The 21,662-nt window shown below is 39.8% G+C and overlaps 1 protein-coding gene across 1 annotated transcript; it reads right to left on the bottom strand.

The window, feature by feature from the left end:
* Positions 1–5,927: 5,927 nt before the first annotated feature.
* Positions 5,928–20,418, bottom strand: OSGIN2 (oxidative stress induced growth inhibitor family member 2). Its single transcript, XM_041413076.1, has 6 exons — positions 20,123–20,418; positions 17,080–17,234; positions 12,285–12,421; positions 10,480–10,671; positions 9,708–9,799; positions 5,928–7,741 (listed from the first exon to the last, which is right to left on the bottom strand). Exons 1-6 carry the CDS (start codon positions 20,164–20,166, stop codon positions 6,694–6,696), a joined length of 1,668 nt encoding a protein of 555 aa, XP_041269010.1. The 5' UTR covers positions 20,167–20,418; the 3' UTR covers positions 5,928–6,693.
* Between the last annotated feature and the right edge of the window lie 1,244 nt (positions 20,419–21,662).

Below are 21,662 nucleotides of genomic sequence, written 5' to 3'. Positions count from 1 at the left end.
TGTATCCCTGCATAAAAACATGTTTAATTTTCAGTTTAACTCACACCAATCTCAGCTGACTTCCCACTTTCTACATCAGCTGGGGAAGCCACAGGTTTGGGTTTTTTCAGAGAAGACTACCAAGATATTTGCACTGTTAAGTGTGATTTCTATTTCTGTCCATTCACATCTATGAGTCTGTCCTTTTTTCTCCTACCCTTAACTCCCCCATCTTCTCCCAGAATGGTGGCGGTTGTGCGTCAGGGCTGGCCTCTCCTTTGTCATAGCACCAGTTCCTATATGTGGAAACTGCAGTCAGCTTGAGTTCCTCCATCCAGCCACCTCCCCATCACCTTCCTCTGAAATGCCAAGTCCCTTCCTTGCCTTCATTCCTGATGTGTGATAGGCTCTATTCCATATTAAATCCTAACTGAGACCGAATCCTAACTGATTAGCTGAAGCTTCTAATGTAGACCTACCTCTAACCCACTCACCCATCTTGCTCCAGTCCATGTTATACAAATGATTTCTCAGTCCTGTCTCTTCCTCTCCCATAAAACTGGAGGGAGTCTTGCACCTTCTTGTTTTTTTCCATTTCTTGAATCAATTGTCAGTCACATTTGGCCACATCTGGTTTGAGTCACAAATTCCCAAACTGATTTTTGCTTGATTTTTCAAATCCCAACTGTGATTATGTTGTTTTGGTATCTCCTTAGAATTCAAGCCAAATGTGCCAAAAAAAAATGAACCCTCTTCCTTACCATTATTCCTCCCTCTTCCTCTTGCAAACTTTGATCACCATCATCATCACATTCCAGTGAGATAGTTACAAAAATGCTACACAATATCAGATATCCCTGACTAGCAGCTCTGTCTACCACTTGCTTTAGCACTCTGCCCATACTGCTCTGCTGCAGCTTTTACTACTGGAACCTCTGTCAGTCATTGGTTTCAGTGCCAGATCCATGCAAAACACCTTCTCCCTCCTTCTGAACACTGAAGCTCTCTTTTCCTCCGCTTTTGATCTTTCATTTGACTTGAGTTCCCTACTTCTCAAAAGCAAAATAACTGACTTCTAGGTGACAGTACTTTAATTATTTTGCCTTCAGTCTATAATCAGTTTTCACAGATTAAGATTAAACAAGCCTAGCATGCAACCACAGGAGTATTTATCGTCTTGATTATTAAAAAAGAGAGCAAAAGAGAAGTTTTGCTCACAAATTGCTTACCGAAAATGTTCTGTACATGTTTATACTGCTCATCTTAAAAAAAAAAAAAAAAAAAAAAAAAAGTATGATGCAAGCATACTCCAGTGAAAGATGAAAACAGACACTGCCACACACAAAGAAATGATATTTACACAGTATCTCCAAGTCCAGGTGCGTTTTATGTGAGCAAACATAGGTAGATTAATATAGTCCTTTATATAAATTCAAACTGGAATTCCAGCATAACAGGTCTAACAGAAATGGGCAAGGTCAGAGTACTGACTCAGTAAATTGTGCCAAGGAGATGTAAGGTAGCAGGATCAGTTCTTGAACAATAGCTCACTGTTCACATAGCAGCTGGTCCTAGCATGCAAACTGATGAAAAATATTCATATATCTAGTTAATTAACAAACTAGAAATGCCAGGATTCTATAGTATTTTGGGAATACACAGCAAACATAATTAATTTTCTTTATGCTGTGATGTAAGTCTCCAGAGGGTGTCTAGGGACATAAAGCTCAATTTTAGTTTATTGAAGCATTCACTGTAGGCTGGTACTTACACATTGCTCATAATAAAGAGATGGAGGAGGGAGATGCAAATTAAGAGTTACTGAGCCTTCAGAGCAAGTTGTTTCCTGGTTTTGATGACTACTGATTACATATAGGTTTTAAGAGTTGGTTTATAAAGTCCTGAAAGTAGAAATTTTCAGTTAGAAAAATGACCTAACATGCAGACAGGTATAATATGAACTCAAGGTATGCTTGAGCTGAAATGTTCTAGTGTCTATAGACAAAACCATCTTTAGAACAGCACTTAGATTCACTGTAGCTACTAAATAACACTAGAAATGCTTTCCCGCCTGCTTATAATCCTTGTTCCTTACACCAAATTCATCCTTGACCACACACTTCTCGTTGTAATTCAAGCTTCAAAAAGAAATTAAAACTGAAACTCCCAGTATACCATATTCCCAAAAGTACACTGTTTCAGAAAAAGAGCTGTTTATAATTCCTTACTTCAGGTTTGTACCTCTAATGTCATCAAAGCCTTTCTTTTTCTGTCAAAGATGCGTCAATTTCCATTCTTTTTGCTAGGTAAAATCAACTGCTATAGTTATTTCAAAAAGTTTTCTTTCAGGTTGGGCAAGGGAAAATGGGGAAAATATTTATACAACAAGTTCTCACGTCTATGGAGTGTTCCTGTCTTGCTCTCACTCTAAAAGAACCCCAAAATTATGACTGTTATTGCAAGATTCTAATGCATTGTCTAAATTAAGATGTAACAGTATAAACCTTTTGGCATTTTTGGTTCCCGAACTTACTCAAAATTAACACATCACTATATGGACAGTAATAAAATCAGCTGCCTTTAAAGCATATGTGTGCTACCTCTTCCTGTTTAGAAATGTCTGGGAGCACTGTCAAGATCCTGCTATTACAAAAAGATACCCCCTTGCTTTTCAGAAGTAGAAACTATGGTAGCAGAGTACCAAAGCCTTATTTCTTGGCACCCCACGTCGCTGATCAGTCCTACAGCTTCGTCAGCAAAGACAATTTCACACACATTGCATTGCGTGCACTTGAGTTAACGGCCAGTTACAAATCCCCGGCCGGGTGTTGGATGAACAGCTCCCGTGCAGAGCTCTTGTCACAGCCCCCATCTCCCCCAGGAGGATGGGACACCCCCAGCCTACTGACACTTCAGCACCTGTACGTCTGCGCTTCACACTGCACACGTTCTGCACAGCTTTCCTCCCATCAGCCCTCACTGGTCATCACTTGTCAGCAGTGAAGACTCACCACAAGTTTGCAAATTTTACTCCCTTTCATTCTCTTTTAAGAGCATTTGGCCTAAAAATGGTATTTCCTTTCAACAGGGTACGCAGGTCTGTCTAAAAGTTTAGGTTTTAGTTTGATTTCCTCCAGCTTTGAGTAAATACTCTGGACTTCTGGCTCTAGCCTTCTTTTCAGTTCTTGAGCTGTGAAAGAAGCTATAGCCACCTCCTTCTACAAAATTAGTATTTTTCATTATGCAAACATCACTCTATGAAATTATTAAAAAGAAGTTGCCTACATCCACCAGGCCAGAAGTAATATACAAGAATTCCCTAAGTGCTGAGGACAAGGGACCTGGAGCTGTGGGATACTTTGGTGTCCCTTTCTCAGTGCATAACCACTGTTCCTGGGAGCCACTCTTCTCATGCAGTCACTGGCAAGCTCAGGCTTCTACTCCAAGACAAAGCACTTTCCTGAGAGACAAAAGAATCCAGTGTTCTTGTCACCACTTTCTGGATTACTTGAAGAAAGGGTTCTTTACTCACTTGGGTGAAACTCAGGCTTGCTCCTTTGTGGAAAGTTTTAAGTACAATTCAGTCAGCAGAGATTCTGGAAAGAGTCAGATTGTTAGGAACATGTAGTAGGAGAAATCTTACTCCCAGTTCAGCATCTGGACACTACTTGAAATACTCTTAGCAATAATTTAACTGGAAGACACATTCACAACATTAAGAACCAAATCCAAGTGTAAAAGCTGTTTTTCCACTAGCCTATTAGAAAATATACAGTATGGGTTAACACAGCTTTAAAAAATCTGTAATCCAAATTAACTTACTTCAGCTAAAAATTACATTCTTCCTGTCTGCATTTTCATGATAAATCTTAAGTACTAAGTACCCTTTTAAAATACACAATGTTTAAAAGTTTATTCTTCTCAATGAAAGAAGAGCTGAAAGAAACAGTCTCCCTTCTGTAAATTATTATATTACACAGGAAATTCAAATGCTTGTTGTTTTTTTTAAATCTGAGAAACAAGTTGTTTCCCCAAAAGACAAATATTCAGTGCCAACATCTAATTCGCAATAAATGCAGTAGGTAAAACTATCTTAAGGCAAAGCCTGAACTTTTCTATCACCTAGTTCCTCAATATACTAAAAAGGAGAGAAATAGAAATTTCTCTCAAAATCAGAAAGGCGAAAATAAAAGTCCAGCTACAACTTGAAATCTAGCAAATCCTAAAAGACACAAGATGATCTTTTAGCAAAGCTTTGGTTGAAAAAAGAATTTTTACACTGGCTTAATAAGCATGACCACTGAGATTTCTCTGCCCAACTAGGGGGTCTCACAACCTTTTATCTCAAAAATACTGGTGAAATTGATGAAAAAAAATAGCAGTTAAACCTCAAGGTGCTGTAAGATTGCAGTGAAAGATACTTGAATACGGATAGGTCAAAGATCTCTGCTACAAAATTGTCACTACAACACACAAAGCTTGTGAGTAGCTGTAGCAGCTGAGGCTAAAAAAAGGCCTGAAGGTTTTTTCCCCATCTTGCAAATTAACTGCTAAGTAAATATTTTTTTTTGCTGCCATTTTAAAGGTCTCCTGTGACAAATGAAAAAGCAGTAACATGCCACGTGTGGTATTTGGACATTTATATTGATATAAAACTGCAGGAATTTAGTAACAGTGCAGATGTATTCCCAATAACTAAACTGCAATAAAATTCTATAATCAAGTATTTAGGACATGTAACAGTTAAAATTATTAGGTATCACAGGTTTAGAATTGGTTCCTATATACAGAGTTTCTTCCAGAGAAGGCAAATTGTAGAATCTCAGTTAAAATATGAAGAAAACAAGCCTAGATTTCAATAGACTTAAAATCAGCTCAATATCAGTATAAGAAAGTACCTTAACTATAAGAAAGTACTGACAATGTATGGCTAAAGCCAACCAAGAGGGCAATGCAGAAATTGATAGATATGCTCATGTGTTTGTTTTTAGGCTGTTAAGTGGCTCTAGACTAAAATTTATTATTAGTAGTAGCATAATTTCATAAATTATTTTGGACTTCCATTGAAAATATTAATTTTAACCTTGCATCCTTTACCTTTTCAACTTCTACATCCAAATTCTGAGTAACTTACTCAATGCATAAAGATCTGCAGTAGCCACAGAACCCTGTAATTTAGTAGGCACAGAAAACAGGCATTTATTGAATATAGCTGTCTACCATTTATGAAAGTTTAAGACATTTGGGAAACCAGCAACCACTAGCAGTTTCACAAAGCCTAACTTCCTTTCTAAAATCTGCTGAAGTTCAATATGGAGATTTTTAATCATGCAAACAGAATACTTGAAATTAACACAGCATTCTTTAACACAAAAAACCCCAAACAGAAAAATAACACCTTTTGCAATTAATTAAAACATTTGGTAAAAAACCAGTTAAAACCGATTATATTTGTCTATTGAGAGTTCTGGGAGTTCACTTTCCTAACTTAACCTCACGACCGTACATAACTTACCAGTGTGTTTAGTTGAACTAACTACTGTAAACCCCAACAAATGATATCTAAGTCTTACATTATGGAATGGAAAGATGAAACTTGGATTCAGAGGTAGGCACAAGTTAAGTCTTTGTCTTTCATTAGAAGCTTTAAGATTTAAAGGAATGTTTGAGATTGGTTTCTTTTTTAGCTGTCTGTAAGATATAGGCCTTTCTTAAGTTTCAAAAACTGCAGGCTAAAATATTTTACTATCATGTGCTGCTCTAGAAAAAAAAAGAGAACCAATTTTTGGTCAAATGAGAGATGAGAATATCTATCACCCACCCCACCTTCATCAGCCAAATGATCCCTTTCAGTCTTCCTGAGCTTGGAAGCAAAAACCCCTTAATTTTCTCATGTACCTAATTTTTCAGTAGTACACTAGATATTCACGATATTGACACTGTAATAAGAGCACTTACATCAGTACTTTATTGTTCATGTTAACGCATGTTCTCAGAAATGTACATATATCACTGTAGGGGAACATCTCATGTTAGTCTTTGTGCACTCACCCATGTCTAGGCATAGTGTGAAGAAACATTAATGGATTGTGTCAAAACGTTAAAGATTAAATGGGAATGCTTATTCTTTTATTCCGATTACCAGGATAATTTAAAACCGTTGAGGAATACTTCTTGCTTACAGAAGTCCTTCTTATAGAAACCATTTTTCTAAGTGCTCATTCCAAGTATTACTGTGGCATATAAATAAAATCCTTGTTTCAAGCAGAAGGCTCCAAATTTGCTTTGGGACAAAGAATCACTTTGTACCAAAGAAGCTTTCTGCTTTTAGAAGTTATTTCAATTTCATGGTAAGAGTATTCTTGTCACATTTGACACTAAAACGTAAAACCACTCTGGTAGGCATTGCCTTTCACAGACAAAGTCTGCTCTTATAGCTGAGCAAGAGATGACAGACAGGCAGGCCAAGATAAGTTAGTCTCATTTTCTGTTTATCTGGAAGCAATTCCAGTTGAGATCAGTTGAAATAGCAGATCAATTTTTTTGTATTTTTAAAGAGTGAAGTATTGTAATATCAGCATCCTTTACCAAGCAATACAAGCGCAGGTTACTTGTACACAACAGAAATGTGACTGCTATCAACTTTTGCTGCCAGTGAGTTTTATGTTAAGACTACATCTGTAATCCCGGATGTGAGAATGTCTAATGTCTCATTTATGGTACCCCCTCACCTCCCCCATCCCCACTTTCAATCAATTCATGTTTCTTCTTTTGTCTTATTGCCAAGCATCGTGCAATGCCCAGTGCACCTCCTTTTAAAAACCGTACGAAGTTGTCTCCCACCAGAGGCCCTAAAGCAAAGAGGTTGGCTTCTTTAGTGCATTCGTAAGTGTATGGATCAATCTCTATAGGATTCCCCTTGCACGTGATGGGCTGATTAGAGTGATGACCTATGCTATGTCCTTGGTCCTTTAAAAAGAAAAGATTTGGGTGAGAACCTATCAGAACTAATGCTACAGAAAACTTCAAAATTTTCTTCAGTCCGGAGGCACTCTGAAGAACACATTTCATCTCAGGCTTGAAGGAAAGTACCTTGTGTTCAGGGAAACTGGTGTAAGCAGAACGTTGGTTAGAGTCCACGGTATGAGACTGAGTACACATCATGTGATAGACCTTATGGTACTCAGGGTAAAGCTTTTTAGGTAACTGTTTGAAAATTAGGCTTGTGTCGGTAACTCTTCTACGAAACACATGGACTACCGGGATGTTGTTGTTATAGGCACATAGTACTGCATCAGCTGCTGTCAGTCCAGCACCCACAATCAACACAGGGTCTGCCTTCCCACGTAACTTTCCTTTGCTGATTGCAGCTCCGAAGTCAGACATGGAATGGAGGACAAAAGGAAAGTCTTCTCCTTCAACTTGCAGTCGGCCAGGAGAATCAAAGGTTCCAGTTGCAAGAGCCACATTCTCAGCAAAGAGGCAGAAGGGCACATGAGAGCCGTCTGCTGCTCGCTGATAACCTCTGACTTCCCAGTTTCTCTTAATAAGTGATTTCTGTCCATCTTCCACTTCCAAATGCTGTGTGGAAATATCTTCATTTTGGTGACTTCTACCTTCATCATCCTTTTCTCGGTAAAGCCTGGACACTGATGTTATGTAAACATTGTCTCTGAAATTCTTTTGGAGGCCCATGACTTTAACATAGTGTTTATAATAACAAGCTATTTCCTCTGGCATTACTCGATCACTCTTTATATTTCTGAAAGAAAATTGAATGGTTCTGGTTAATAAACAGACCTTATTGGTAATTTGAATATCAGATATGATATACCACATGACAGGCCAAGCTCATGAGGACTGAATCTGCTCAGTGTAAATGACACTGAGTTCAGCATCTTTAGGCATTTGATTTATTTGTTCTCTTGTTTCCTGATACACAAGACCAACTAACTTTTTAAACATAGTTTTAAATGTTTAAACAATGTAAATTGCTATGGTGATTAACAAATAAGGTGTAACAAAACTCTGGAGTATCACAGCAGCTCCACATGGAAGTGTTTTACAAAGTTTAACATCACAACTATCAATAATACAGTACTGGTTAAACTTGTACCCAATGAGAATACACTTACTTACGATCCAATTAATTAAATGTCATAGTTAAGTGCTAATTTTGAAACTCTAGGTTCAATATGTTACTGGAACCAAGTATTCATTATGATTTACAAAAGACCTCTCCCTTGGGTATGGTTAAGTTCACTAAGTATCAAATGAAGTAGTCCCATGTCACCTGAATGAGCAAAGCAAACATGACACAGAGTGTTAATGCAACTATGTAAACAGGATTGTAAGGTTCAAGTGTTCAATAAAAACCATTTTTGCACTGCAACCCTGCTATTACATCTGTGCTTTTCTCATTATTATAGCAGTCTTATTTATAAGAAAATTAGCTGACAGTGTAATTATTTGGAACAGTTGCATGAATTTTGCTGCTTCTTTAGAAGTAAGCTCTAGGAAAAGGGCAAAACAAACTGTAGTGAACATGAAAATTGCCACTAAATTGCACTTAAAATCATATTTACAAGTAATCAGGCTACTCATTTTCTTAGACTAACAATGCAGTACATGTTCTTTTAAATGCTCAGGTTACTACTCTGGAAATCCTCATGAGATATTTATTGGAAGAGAATAATGTGACAGTGTGACACCTCTTGCAAGGAAACTTAGGAAACTGTTCTACAGAACTAGAATTTTACATTATCATCAGTTCTTTTAAATAAACTCATTTAATTGTAGTATAACAGGTCAGCACTTCTGGTTTTAGCATTGTTGAAAACCATAATACATAGCTTCAGATAATAAGCAGCTTATGAGATTTCAGATAGGGAAGGAGGCAAGATTGCTGTGGTTATCTAAGAAAAGGATTAAAGAACAAAGCTACAACTTCCTCACTTCAAGGGTTGTCCTGAAATGAATAACAGTCTGCCCTTAAAGACATATGCTCAAGTAACTGTACTTCTTCTTTTCCTATACATGGTACAAAACCAGCTTCCTTTAATTTTGCTAGAACAAAGTCAAAAAAATTAAAATTTTAGAAAAAGCTCATGTAGAGTGTTCCTAGGTCGATCTGCTGACACAGACCTTTATGAACTGAAGTAAAACCAGTGAGCTTGCACAAGATTAACTTTTCTTCTCAAGTTTTTTCAAGAAACTTATTGCTACAAATTAACAAAGAAATACTGAATTATTCTCTTAAAATTAAAATTCATAGATTTCAGGTGCTGCAGCTTTGCCTGTACAAGCAAATGCTGAAATATTTACCTTCCTGAATTGCAAGAAAGCCTGTGTGCGCAGCAACTTCAGCTGCATGGGTGTTGAAAGAGGAACTTGCAATACCTCCTTCAGTGGATTTCAAATTCCTTCCTCCATCTTCCCTCACCTCTGATCAGAACTGCTTTCAGCAAGTGCCTCTTTCTGAAATGCTGCTGGAACACACTGCTGCCTGTACGTTTGCTTTCAATGCACTCACCAGCAATTATTCTGCCTGACCATTGTCAAGGTTTTTTCCACCAGAATACACACAGCAGAAGAATTTCCAGTGCCATCAGGCAATTTAATAAACTACACAAGAAACTGTCCTGTGAACAGTAAAGTTTGAGTTCTTTCCAGGTATCTGGATTTTTATAGCCACTAGGATTCCCAAGTAGATTCTGCAGTATCTTTACCTGCGTTTGCTAGCTGCCCACTCCTTGAAGCTGAGGCCAGGCAATTCCATCCAGTCTCCAAAACTGATGGTTAGCATAGAGCCCTCCATGGACTATGGAGAAAATATGAAGATGCATGATCAGACACATTTCAAATTCAAATTTCAATTCAAATGTAAAATGTAAATTTCAAAAAAAAAAAAAAATTCAAATGTAAAAACCAGCGAAGCTCTTCTCATTGTACTCATTTAGAGCAACAAATACCAGAACACAACATAAAACCAGGACATTAAATGAAGAACTGAAGAACTATTTCTGTGTTACACTTAGATAATAAGCAACCACATGAGCTAATAAAGAAGGTGAAGAGAGAGCATGTGAAAGGGAAACTAAAAGCAAGTAATTTTAAATACAAAAGAGGAAGGAAACACAACACATGTGAAAGCAGCATCATATAAAGACACCAAAATTTAAGACTGTACAAAAGCACCTGGAAACAATGCAGACAAGAAAAAAAAAGTTATAGAAAATACTCTTCATTTATAATTCATTAAATGTGAACTAACAAAAAAATGGGTAATATAAGACAGCACTCATGGTTGCAAACACCCAAGTAAAGGGCAACTTCTTCCTTCCCTTCTCATGGCTCCCACTTACTTGGGCTTTGCTAATGAGCCACTGAAACTGCAACTGACACTACCATCTAAAACAGCCCTAGAGTAAGGCAGCAAGAAAAATCCCAAAACACAGAGTAATCAAGTTACTCTAGGAGCGAGATGAAATTCTTACTCACATGCCAAGCCCCGCCAGGTGGTCCTTTTCCAAGCACTATGTGGGGAATATAATTATGTTGCTCTAACTTCCAGTGCAGAACAGGCGGGTAGTCATAGCCAAAGTCAGCATCCGGGTGAAGCAAGGTATCAAAAAGCACTGCAACTGGGTTTGAGGAGCGTCCTTCCAGGCCTTCTGACAGGTACTCCAGATCCTGAAGCATGACAAATTTTAAACTTTTAATGTCATCATGCTATTCTGATGTGCAGAAGTTGAATTGCAACAGAAAACACAATTCAAATTGCATTTTAGGTAAAGGTATTTAATGTAGAGAGTCAATCAAAACACTTTTCAGAAATAATTGCTATGATTCAGTTCTTTGTAACTCTGAATAGTACATCTCACTCATTTTAAAATTACATATTAATAACAGTAATTCTGGGGCAAGTTCAGTATTTGTAGAACAAAGAAGTATGTGGACAAATAGAGATCAGAGCAACTTAGTAACAACTGCATTTATAGACAGCAGACTGCTTTTAACAAAGGACTGCTAATATTTCTAGGAGCCCCATTTTGATAAAGCAAAATTGGAATCTAAAACCATTAAACTTTAAACATAAAGTATAAAAGGCTCTTTTGACAGCTCTTGGCTTGTTTCAGCACTAACTGTATTATATATTAAAATAATGAAGATAAAATAAGCATTATTTTTAAAAAGTAAAACTAGGATTATTTTACACACCAGTTAATGTTGAGAAAAATTTCTAGAATTTTGTAAAGTTCACATTTCATCATGTATTAACCAGTCTTGTTCTAATAATTGAAAAAAAATATAAATTAGGAAATATTTGAAGAGAAAATAGAGATTTGAAGAAAGAACTGGACATAAGACCAATTTTTGCTGACAAAAATTTGCTGACAGTACAGCTTAGCTTCCTAATTAGTCAAAGTATCAGGGGGTTGGGAGAGGATGAAGTACATGAAACATCTCTAGCCAAAACTTAGGCAACTTACTCTCCTGCAAAAGAAAAAGCCCTTGAGATCTAGTGTAAACATCACGTGCAAGTAGCACAGCACTGAAACAAAAACACCCTCCAAAATCCAAAGCCAAACAAACTCCTATTTTCCCCCTACAAATATAAATCCATGTTTGTATTTAAAGGCAATACAGTGAAAACATTGTCAATAATCCACCAGGAAGTACAGTGAGGCGAGTGGAAAACAGTGCTAAACCATGGCAAACCAATGGACAAGTGGAAAGAAAAATGCTGGAGAAGATTTAACTAATCAAATCAGACAAAAATTTGACATATACATGGGTAACAACTACAGCACAAGTGCAACTGTCAATACAACACAAACACTGAAGGATGCATACTGTTCCAAAAAGAAAAATGGATTGTGTTTATAGATGATATATGTCCCCAGTACAACTAAAAATGAAATCATAGTAAGAATTGGAGTATTTAAGAATATTTTAACTTGAACTATGTGTACTTTATGTATGTTAGTAGCACGTGTTCCTTGGTGATAGTGCCCAAACATCCCAGGACATGACAACTGGAATTCCTGCATCAGCCACTGGCCAAGTCAGGCTTTAGACACTCCTGGCAAGTAGTAAGAACACAACAAAGAGCAGACTGTAAAACCAAAAACCACCACAAACTAAAAGCCTTCAAGAGCCACAAACAACACTACACAGCCCAGGTTTGGATCTAACGGTCATGAGTTGATTCTATTTAAATTAACAGAATAACAAAATAACTTATTAATGCACTAATGCTTGCAGTAGAAAAAGAGCTAGACAAGAAGGTAACCAAAGCTTACTTGGTCAACAATGGAAAGATGTCGAGCTTCTTCTAATTTTGTATGTAGAATGGGGTTTGGGTGTATAGCTTCAGGAGACAAATATGGCCTGTATCCAGAGAGCAGGTAAGAAAGGCAAATTCCTGAAGGTCCATTTCCTATTAAAGTAGAAATTTACTGCTTTAGTAAAAATGTTTATAATCTACAGTTTGTTAATCAGTAAATATACAGCAACAAAATAATACTGAAGTGGTATAATGCCAGAGTGTCTTGATTTCAAAGCAGCTTATAAACTTTGCAGTAAAATAGAGCTTTTTATAGGACCATCCTCCAAATAAACAGTGCAAAATTTTTTTCAGTTAAAGAGAAACAAATGTGTGACTTTTATACCAGGAAGCAAAATGCATATAAAGAAGTTCCCTAATTTACTATGTCACATTCACTACTGTGTGAAAATGGCCTGACAGATAATGGTCTGCCTGTCACAGTGACAGCTGAATATTATTGCCATCTTACAACTTTGCATTCCCACAGGCACTGTACAACACAGAGCACAAAGACAATCTGGATTACATGCTCTTCAGGTCTGTCCATAAAATAAAGGGAAGACACAAGCAGAAAGCTTAAGACTGAAAGTCAGATGAGAAGTTAGACACTGTAAAACAGCAACATAAAAGGTAAATGACCACAGACCTCCTGTGGGTAAGTGGTAAAGTACAAGAAACTCACATAAGGCCCCGTTCATGCTCAGGAAGAGTAAGAAATCAAACACCTTTATTTGTTTTGTAGCATTTTCAATTTGTATATGTGTACTGCTGCAATTTTAATAGAAAGTTATTTTTAAAATGTTTTTAAAAATATGAGATAGATGGGACCAAAATATTACCATAAGGTAAAAATTTCTATTTATTTGACTCGTATTAAACAAAGCAGGGGACCATATTTATCACAAGCAAATACAGAAGTAACATTCATGTCGCAAAGTCAGACACCAAAAGTTACAGAAAGCTAAATCAGAAAATATGTGCTGTGATAAAAAAAATTAAATATGTGGCTATGTGTTGTTATTTCTATAGCTCCTCTTACTCATTAACTGAATGAAAAGCACAGTGCTCTCCTAATGAGCCAGCTGTCAGTACTTTGTCTTTGTTTCCACACATGGTATTTAGCACACACTATGCAAATTCTGGGTTTAAGTTACTAATTTATTCTTACTTTAATATAGCAGGCATTGTTGGATGTTTGTTCTTACTTCTAAACCGTTTCATCTCTTGATGTCAAGAGTTCACAGGTCACTTACTTTTCCCCATCACCTTTGCACACACTATTTTCATCACCTGTTAACAATCCCACTTCTCCAATGCCTGTCTCTTCTCCCTTTTCTGATTCCTCAGTTCTAAATCCCTCATTACTTTGCTGAGGTCCTGTTCACTCCCAGTTTCTTCAAATATTGAATCTCTTTTTCCTCTTTCACCAGGCTATACTCACCTGGTCCCCAGCGGCAGAATATCCCATACTTTATTACAATGCTGTGCACATAGACTGGTCACAGCCATAGTCTACAAGAAAATAATCTAAAGAGAGTGAAAAAGTTCTTCCTTACTCTCACACTGTTCTGCCCTCCCACAAAAAGATCAACATAAGATAGGTGGACGTGCTTCAGTCCAGGAATTTAAAGCTTAAAGAAGATGCAAGCCCCTCCTGTCACCCATTCGCCATGAGACAGATGTGAGAGAGAACTGTAGCTATACAGAGAAACTATCCATAACAAAATCAAATAAAATGATGAAAGCACTTTAATCATACCAGTAGTTCACAAGCATTTCCATGACTGAGTAAATTCTTAACTATTTTTAGAATTATAACTTGAATTTTTGATGTTTTTACAATTGCACAGCTAGCTTATTTTCCTGCTGGGATATAAAGAAAGCCCAGCCACAATGGAAAGAGGAAAATGCTTGCCCTAGCCAAGAATGCCATGCTGAAGATCATTCCTACTGGATAACTAAATGGGTAACAAATGTCACCCAAACAAAGACTGGCAAGGGCCAAGGAGATTACTGAGGATGGGATGGATGGGTTATGTCTAGGGCTTAAAGGCATCACTTCACAAGGATCCATCTTCACACCACTGCCAACTTTAACCAGCCTCACTTCTCTCTGGATGGAGATTTGTTGAGGTGAAGTCCATCAGTGTGTCCTGGTGGCCAAGAAGGCCAATGGCATCCTGGCCTGTATCAGCAATAGTGTGGTCAGCAGGAGCAGGGAGGTCATTCTTGCCCTGCACTCAGCACTGGTGAGGCCACACCTTGAGTGCTGTGTCCAGTTCTGGGCCCCTCAGTTTAGGAAGGACGTTGAGACACTTGAGCGCGTCCAGAGGAGGCAACGAGGCTGGTGAGGGGCTTGGAACACAAACCCTGTGAGGAACGACTGACGGAGTTGGGGTTGTTTAGCCTGGAGAAAAGGAGACTCAGGGGTGACCTTATCACTCTCTATAGCATCCTGAAAGGTGGCTGTGGTCAGGTGGGGTTTGTCTCTTTCACCAGGCAGCAACCGGCAGAACCAGAGGACACAGTCATAAGCTGCACCAAGGGAAATATAGGTTGGATATTAGGAAAAAGTGATATCATGGAAAGAGTGATAAACTTCTGGAATGGCCTGCCCAGGGAGGTGGGCACACTATCCCTGGTTGTGTTTAAAAAAAGACTGGGTGTGGCACTTGGTGCCATGGTTTAGTTGAGGTGTTGTTAGGGTATGGGTTGGACACAATGATCTTGATAGTCTCTTCCAACTTAGTGATTCTGTGATGTTAAGGTGAATTACTGCCACTGAGTTCCCTGAACTTTTGTGGGACCATCCAGAGAGTTGATCCATACCCAGCTCCTACTCTTTAAGCAGACTGAAGCCAAGGGAAAGGAAATCCCCTGAGGATATGCTGTTAAGAACACACAGGATGAAGGTTCAGCTGCAAGGTCTGCAATTAGACTTGCTATGGTTTTTTCAGAAAATTCTTGGGAAAAAGAGAAAAAATCTTTTTGAAATGACAAATTTTGTTTTTAATTTACACACAGTGCCTCCGATAAGGCCTCTGACTGCAATTAAGAGATACGACTATTACACAAACTTCAGTTGTGCAATGAATATAATCAGAAACCCCATGGCCCTGTTCATTTAAGAAGCAGTTACAAGTTTGTTTGAATATCAGCAAAATCTTCTCTTGATCAACAGCAAACTGTAGCACAATCACCTTTACATTATGTGTCTAAATTTAAAGCAAATATTCAACTTCAAGTATCGTAACAGCCTTGTTATTTGGATAAGAAGTGACAACATTCCACATAGTAACGATCAAAACTAGTGCAGAAGATGAAAATGTTTAGCACAGAATACATTCTAAACTTAATAGTTTCAGCACGAAATTGTTCAACCCCGATGGAATGTAGCTGTTTCTTCCCAACACGGGCACTGCACACAAGTTACTAAACCAGCAGAGTGTGTTCATACATGGAGGGGGCAGGGGCGATGACAACTATTTTCATACTCCTCTACTACATTATCAAATCATTTTAGATCCCTTTGAAGGCTCTTCAGTAATAACAGGCTGTCAGTGGAGAAGATCAGCTTGCAAGGTGTCTCAAATATAGCTGTGAAGAAGCATTTGGATGATGGAGAAGTGGTCAAGGCAGCTGTGTTTGGTGTCAGCACCCAGAAAGGCGCTCTAGACAAAGTAAGTATTGAACACAGGTATTTGCATAACACATATTTGCAAAACTAAACAGTGAAAACTGAATCATAAACCATATGACAAACCTATACTAAGGCTGACAAAATGCCAGGACACCATTCTCTTCAACTGTGATGCACAACTCATCAAGTGATTCACGTCTGTCACATATACGTAAGTCTGCTTCATGAGCACTATTTTAAAGTACCACAAAGAGAGCTTTGAGGACAGGCACTGTACAAACACCAGTCTTTCAAAGTTGTGGAGACACTGTGAACACGATTGTGTTGCAACATCAATCTCCAAAATCTTTGCTTGTTTACAGGTAGGTACTTGCTCTAGTCCCAACAGCTTTGGACTAGATTATTGAAAACCTTCTTTACTTCAAATCTTTTCTTTATCCCCTCATGAAGTCATGGCAAGAATGAGCCGGTGACCAGCTGTTGTTGAAAAACCTTGGTCCAATACACATTATGCTGGCACTCTCAATTAAGTTGTGTACCTATGGAGCTTCCTCCCTCTCTCCCTCTGTTACCCTGTCATTTTAAAAGTACAAGCCCTTAAGTGTTCTATCAAGACTACAATTTATTATTTTAAACTAGTCAAATTGAGCTGGATTCACTTTGGAAAAGATGGGAGAATATTTAGATATTAGTGATGGATGCAGCAGAGAAAAAGGCTATTAATGAGAGGTTAGCACCTAACCAAGCTTTTCACTCTTCCACATGACCCCACAGATTTCTACTGGTGTACCACTGACAAACACCATGCATACAGAAATAGATATATCACATTAATCAAACCCTATGTTATTAACACTAGAATCAATACAGTTCTTCTGTTAATACTCCCATATCTGCTGCTAAATAACACAGCTGATTTTTTCAAAGCACAATTTCAATTCAAATATACACCAACAAGTCCCTTAACATAATTAACATAATGTTAATTATAACAACTATATTACTCTAATAAAGATCTTCACTGTAAGGGTTCTAAGCATTATTTATTTATTGATAAATTATTTAATGCAGCAGTTCGATAAAGGCAATGGCACTGACAGTGAATCTTTAAAAAGGGAAAAAAACTCACCTATTATTACTACAGGCAGGGTAAGAAGGGAGTCCCCAGGCAGAACGGTTTCTTCAATTAAAGGCATTCTTTTAATCTTCCTCCCAAGGCTGTCACCAAAGTACTGAACAAAGGAATTCAGAAGCTGTCCTTCGGTTTCAGTGCCGCTGTAAGTTCTAATTAAGAAGGACAGATGGGAGAAAACTAAAGTGAAACAGTGAACTGTTGTCAGAACAGACTCTTCAAAAATAGTCGCTTTTGATGTTTTACTTAAAAAGCTACGAAACTGGTGAAATTGAGACCAAAACAGATATGTTTTATCCAATCTACACAATTTTACTCTTCAGCACAGCTTTTCTAACAGAAGATTTTCTAAAAGTCTACTTTCTCCTAGCAAGTCTACAGAAGGATAACAAAAAGGCACAGATGGCTCTGTAGAAGTGCAGATTTCTAATCTCAGTTTATACAAAGCCAAAGTATAGCCACAAGCATTATTTTGATCCCACACACAGTAGAACTCATTCCTCATTATCCTTATCAAATCAGGAGATACACACTGCCTAGCCAATTAACAACATCAAGGCCAGACAAAGCCTGAAGGAGCAGCTAAGGTACAACAGCAACGTTCATATCCCTTCCTGCTGGCTGAGCAGCAGACAGGACTTCACCTTAACAAATCTTCATTCAGAGAGAACTGAGGCTGGTTAAAGTTGGCAGTGGTGTGAGGATGAATCCTTGTGAAGTGATCCCTTTAAGCACTAGACATAACCCACCCTACCACTATTAAAAGTTTTTACAGAAGGAATTGCCATGTAGTCAGGTCAGCTCCTGCACAGCAGACTGCTTTCACCACTGGCCATTTTCCTAGATTTTTCTGTTCTTTCTCTGAAAAATACGTAAGTTTCTCTTGTAACTCTTCACCGTGTAGATGTACTTCTAGAATACAAAGACATGTCTTATAATGTTTTCTGTTTAATTAGGAGTCCTTTCTGAAACCTTTCCAGGCCACTGAAGGAGCACACAAACTATCAGTCTAGCTAGAAAGAGTAAAATTAAAAACAGTCTGTTACTGTAGTTATTTTGACAAGTCTTTTGTAAAGTAAAGACAACCAATTTTTAATCAAAAATACCACTGTCAAGAAGGGGATATTTTTTAGAAAAATTTCTGAAAATTTTTCTCTTTATAAGCATTATTAATTATCAATAATAAATAAGTACTCTTATCTATTTCCTAAGACTTTGCATATCTTAAAACTATTCTAGTGTTTTAGCCATTATTTTCTACACAGGATCAAAAACTGCAAGACGCTGATCCAATTCCCAGGGACTTCAAGAAAGCACGTAAACCATGTACTGCCTCAACTCCCACAGCGTCCAAGATTCTGTTTTAAAAGCCTTTCCTCAATGGGGAAGTCTGAAGTAAACTGGAGACAGAGTCGTGCAGTAACAACAGCAGTAGCACAATCTGCAACACATCTCTCTGATGGCATTGTTAAAAAGGGTGGGGAGCTATTCTGAGGTTGCATTCATTTTGGAAAGTACTTGATATCACTATTCCCTGCAGTACAACAGAAAAAAAAAAAAAAAGGAAATTGCTTACTGTTTGATTACAGCTGCACATTAGCTCTTGCAGACACCTAACATCCACACAGCATGAGTTAGATGAAGACAAGGAGTCAGCGATGGGATATCTAATTATCATACTGATTTTTTTCAACTCTGCTTTTAGAAAGGAGCAGGTTGACTGTTTTATTTTCCAGCCTTTGCTCAAAGTTGACTAAGGCAATGCTACCTTATGTTTTGTGAAAGACAGGCTTAAGGGGAGCACGCATGCTTTAGCGTGGCTTTACTATACTTGCAGTGCTTGATGGAACATAAAACCAAAAGAAACATTTCAAAACTTCTTTTAAGAGATATATGCACAAAGCTGTAGGCTACAGAAGAATTGTTTAAAAATAAAAGCTTAAAATAATAGCTTAGTGTATCACAAATTACCAAATTGGTGATTTTGCACAGGAACATCTGCACACAATGTGCAGTTTCTCGTTCTTTGCACAAGAACACCTGCACACAAAACGCAGTGCATATGAAGGAGTGCTGTCAGCAGCATGTTCTTCCTTTGCAAGAACATCAGACCAGCAAGATCTGAAATTAGGGGCCACCACCTTCCTAACCTCTGAGCAGCACTAAAATCCACCAAGTACCAGCAGTTTTTACCTTGATAAAGCTCACTGTAGACAGCTTTGCAGTGGTGGGGACTTGGCACAATCACCTACAGCTCTAGTCCTGCAGACATGCAAGTGGGCATAAGATGAGTCAGTTCCAACACTAGCGCCTGATTTATCTTATACTGGTCACTCAAATAACCTGGGGGATTACATTCTGTCAATCGCCCAGATTCTAAACATATGCAAAAATGTGCCTTCACGGTTTTGCCTTTTTTTTTTCCCTCCCATTTGAAAAAGCTAATAATAATAATAATTTGATAACAACTCGTTATTTGTTGCAGGTTATTAAAATAAATGGTACCTTTTCTAGGTGGCCGTTTTGAAAGATGCAAGAATACACTGCGCACTTTCAGGGGAAAAAAAAGGAAAAAAAAAAAGAAATAAAGGATCGGACTGTGATGGGCGGTTAACAGAAAACTCGTTACATAAAAGGAATATGAATTTGGTCTCAACCTGACACTTTGAGAAGAGACTCTACCACTGCCAGACTGTTGGATTTCGTTCGGGTAAGCGGGCGGAGCGGTGCCCCTCAGGGCCGGCATCGCGGGCGGTGCAGCGCTGCGAACCTCGGAGCGACACCGAGCATCAGCGGACGCGGGCTGCCCCCGGCCCGGCTGCGCCTCGGCGCTGCCCAAGGTCACGGCGAGCCCGCCCGGGCCCCGCCGCCGTCACCCCTTCTTCGGCGGGGCCGTACGGGGCCGGCAGCGCCGCGCTCGGCGCCGCAGCCCCGCGGAGGCCGCAGCCCGGCCGGTGTCCCGGTCCTGGCCGCACCGCCCCCGCCCGCCACCCGCGGCCCGGCTCCCGCGGCGGCTCACCGCCCCCCGCCGCCGCCTCACCTGAAGTGACCGGCCAGGGAGCAGCGGCAGCACCACACGGGCATGGGGAGCGCCGGCGGGGCCCAGCGATGAGGCTGCGGGGAGACACCGCACGCCGGCTCCCGCTCCGCCTCCTGCCTCCGCCACAGTGGGATCCACACCGCGCGGTCCCTGCTCCTCCCCGTTCACATGCGGCACCGGGTCACACGCGGGAGGAGGAGCCGCCGCCAGCACCGGCAAGGAGGAGGGACGAGCCGGGTGAGCAGAAAGGAGGAGAGAAGCGGAGGGGAGGGGAGGGAAGGGAAGCGGGGAGGAGAGTGCCGCTTCCTCCTGCCAGCGCTGAGGCGGCCCCGCGGCCCCGCTCCCGCAGGAGGATGCGGGCTGCGCCGCCTCCCCCGGGGAGGGCGGGGAGCCCCGGCCGGCACGGGCAGCCCCGGCCTGGCACGAGCAGCCCCGGCTGGCACGGGCGCAGGGCCGGTGGAAGGCGGCGCAGCGGCGCGAGGCAGCGCCGCGGCCCCGTGAGGGGCTGCCCTTCCTGAGGGGAATCACACCGCGCTGCGGGGCTGGCCGGGGAGGATCCCGGCCCGCAGCGTCCTGCTGTGCTCCATCGGGTTTCTCGAGAGACGCGCATGAAGAAGTTGACAGAAATCAAACAATTAAAATTTTTTCGACGCACTTTTTCACTAACAGCATTTTGGCTAGCATTCGGGAACAATGCTACTTATGTGATCAGTTAGGAGCTTTGAATTGTGTCTTAACATAAATATTTTGCAGGAGTGCTTATCTAGGGAGAAAGCATTCTTTCCCTAATCACACCCATCCAGTGACTGTGGTTGGCAGGAGCTCAGGAGGTCATCCTGTCCAAGCCCCTGCCCAGTCGGGGCCACCCTGAGCCAGCTGACCAAAACCAAGGCCAGGTGAGTTTTGACTATCTCCAAGGATGGAGAATTCATGACCTCCCTGAGCAACTTGCTCAGGTGTTTGACTACTCTGACATTGAAAACGTGTTTCCTTATGTTCACGTGGATTTTCTTGCCTTTGTTTGCACCCATTGACTCTCATCCTTTTCCGGGGAACCACTGATTTCCCTCCCATTTTCTGATTAAGTCTTCTTAATATCCTCCCATTTATGGATTAAGGATCCCTCTAACCCTTCTCTTCCACAGGCTAAACAGTCCCAGCTTTCTAAGCCTCTGCTCATGTAGTCAGTCTGCTGTCTGAGACACCCATGTCTTACACTACTTTTCTCTCTCAAAGTCTGCCAAACAATAAGAGTGAATGCCAATAAATCTATGACTATTTATTAAACAATTACAGCCTTCTGCACAGAGTTAAACTTGGCAGTTAGGAATGTCTTCATTGTGAATCTGTTCTATAAATCCACAATACCAAGATCTTACAAAGCTGTGGAAGTGCTGTGTCTGAAGTAGCCATTGGCAGCTGACAGTCCCAGTTCACCTCAAGGTTGTTCATTCAACACTGTCATGTCTTTAGTCAGAAAATATTTACTGTTTAATAGTCTGGTCTGGTCCCAGTACAAAGGAGGACTTTATTAGGTATG

The sequence above is a fragment of the Onychostruthus taczanowskii genome, unplaced genomic scaffold (genome assembly GCF_017590055.1).
Source record: "Onychostruthus taczanowskii isolate IOZ18803 unplaced genomic scaffold, ASM1759005v1 scaffold4, whole genome shotgun sequence".
NCBI lineage: Eukaryota > Metazoa > Chordata > Aves > Passeriformes > Passeridae > Onychostruthus > Onychostruthus taczanowskii.
This window is presented reverse-complemented; position numbering and strand designations above follow the sequence as displayed.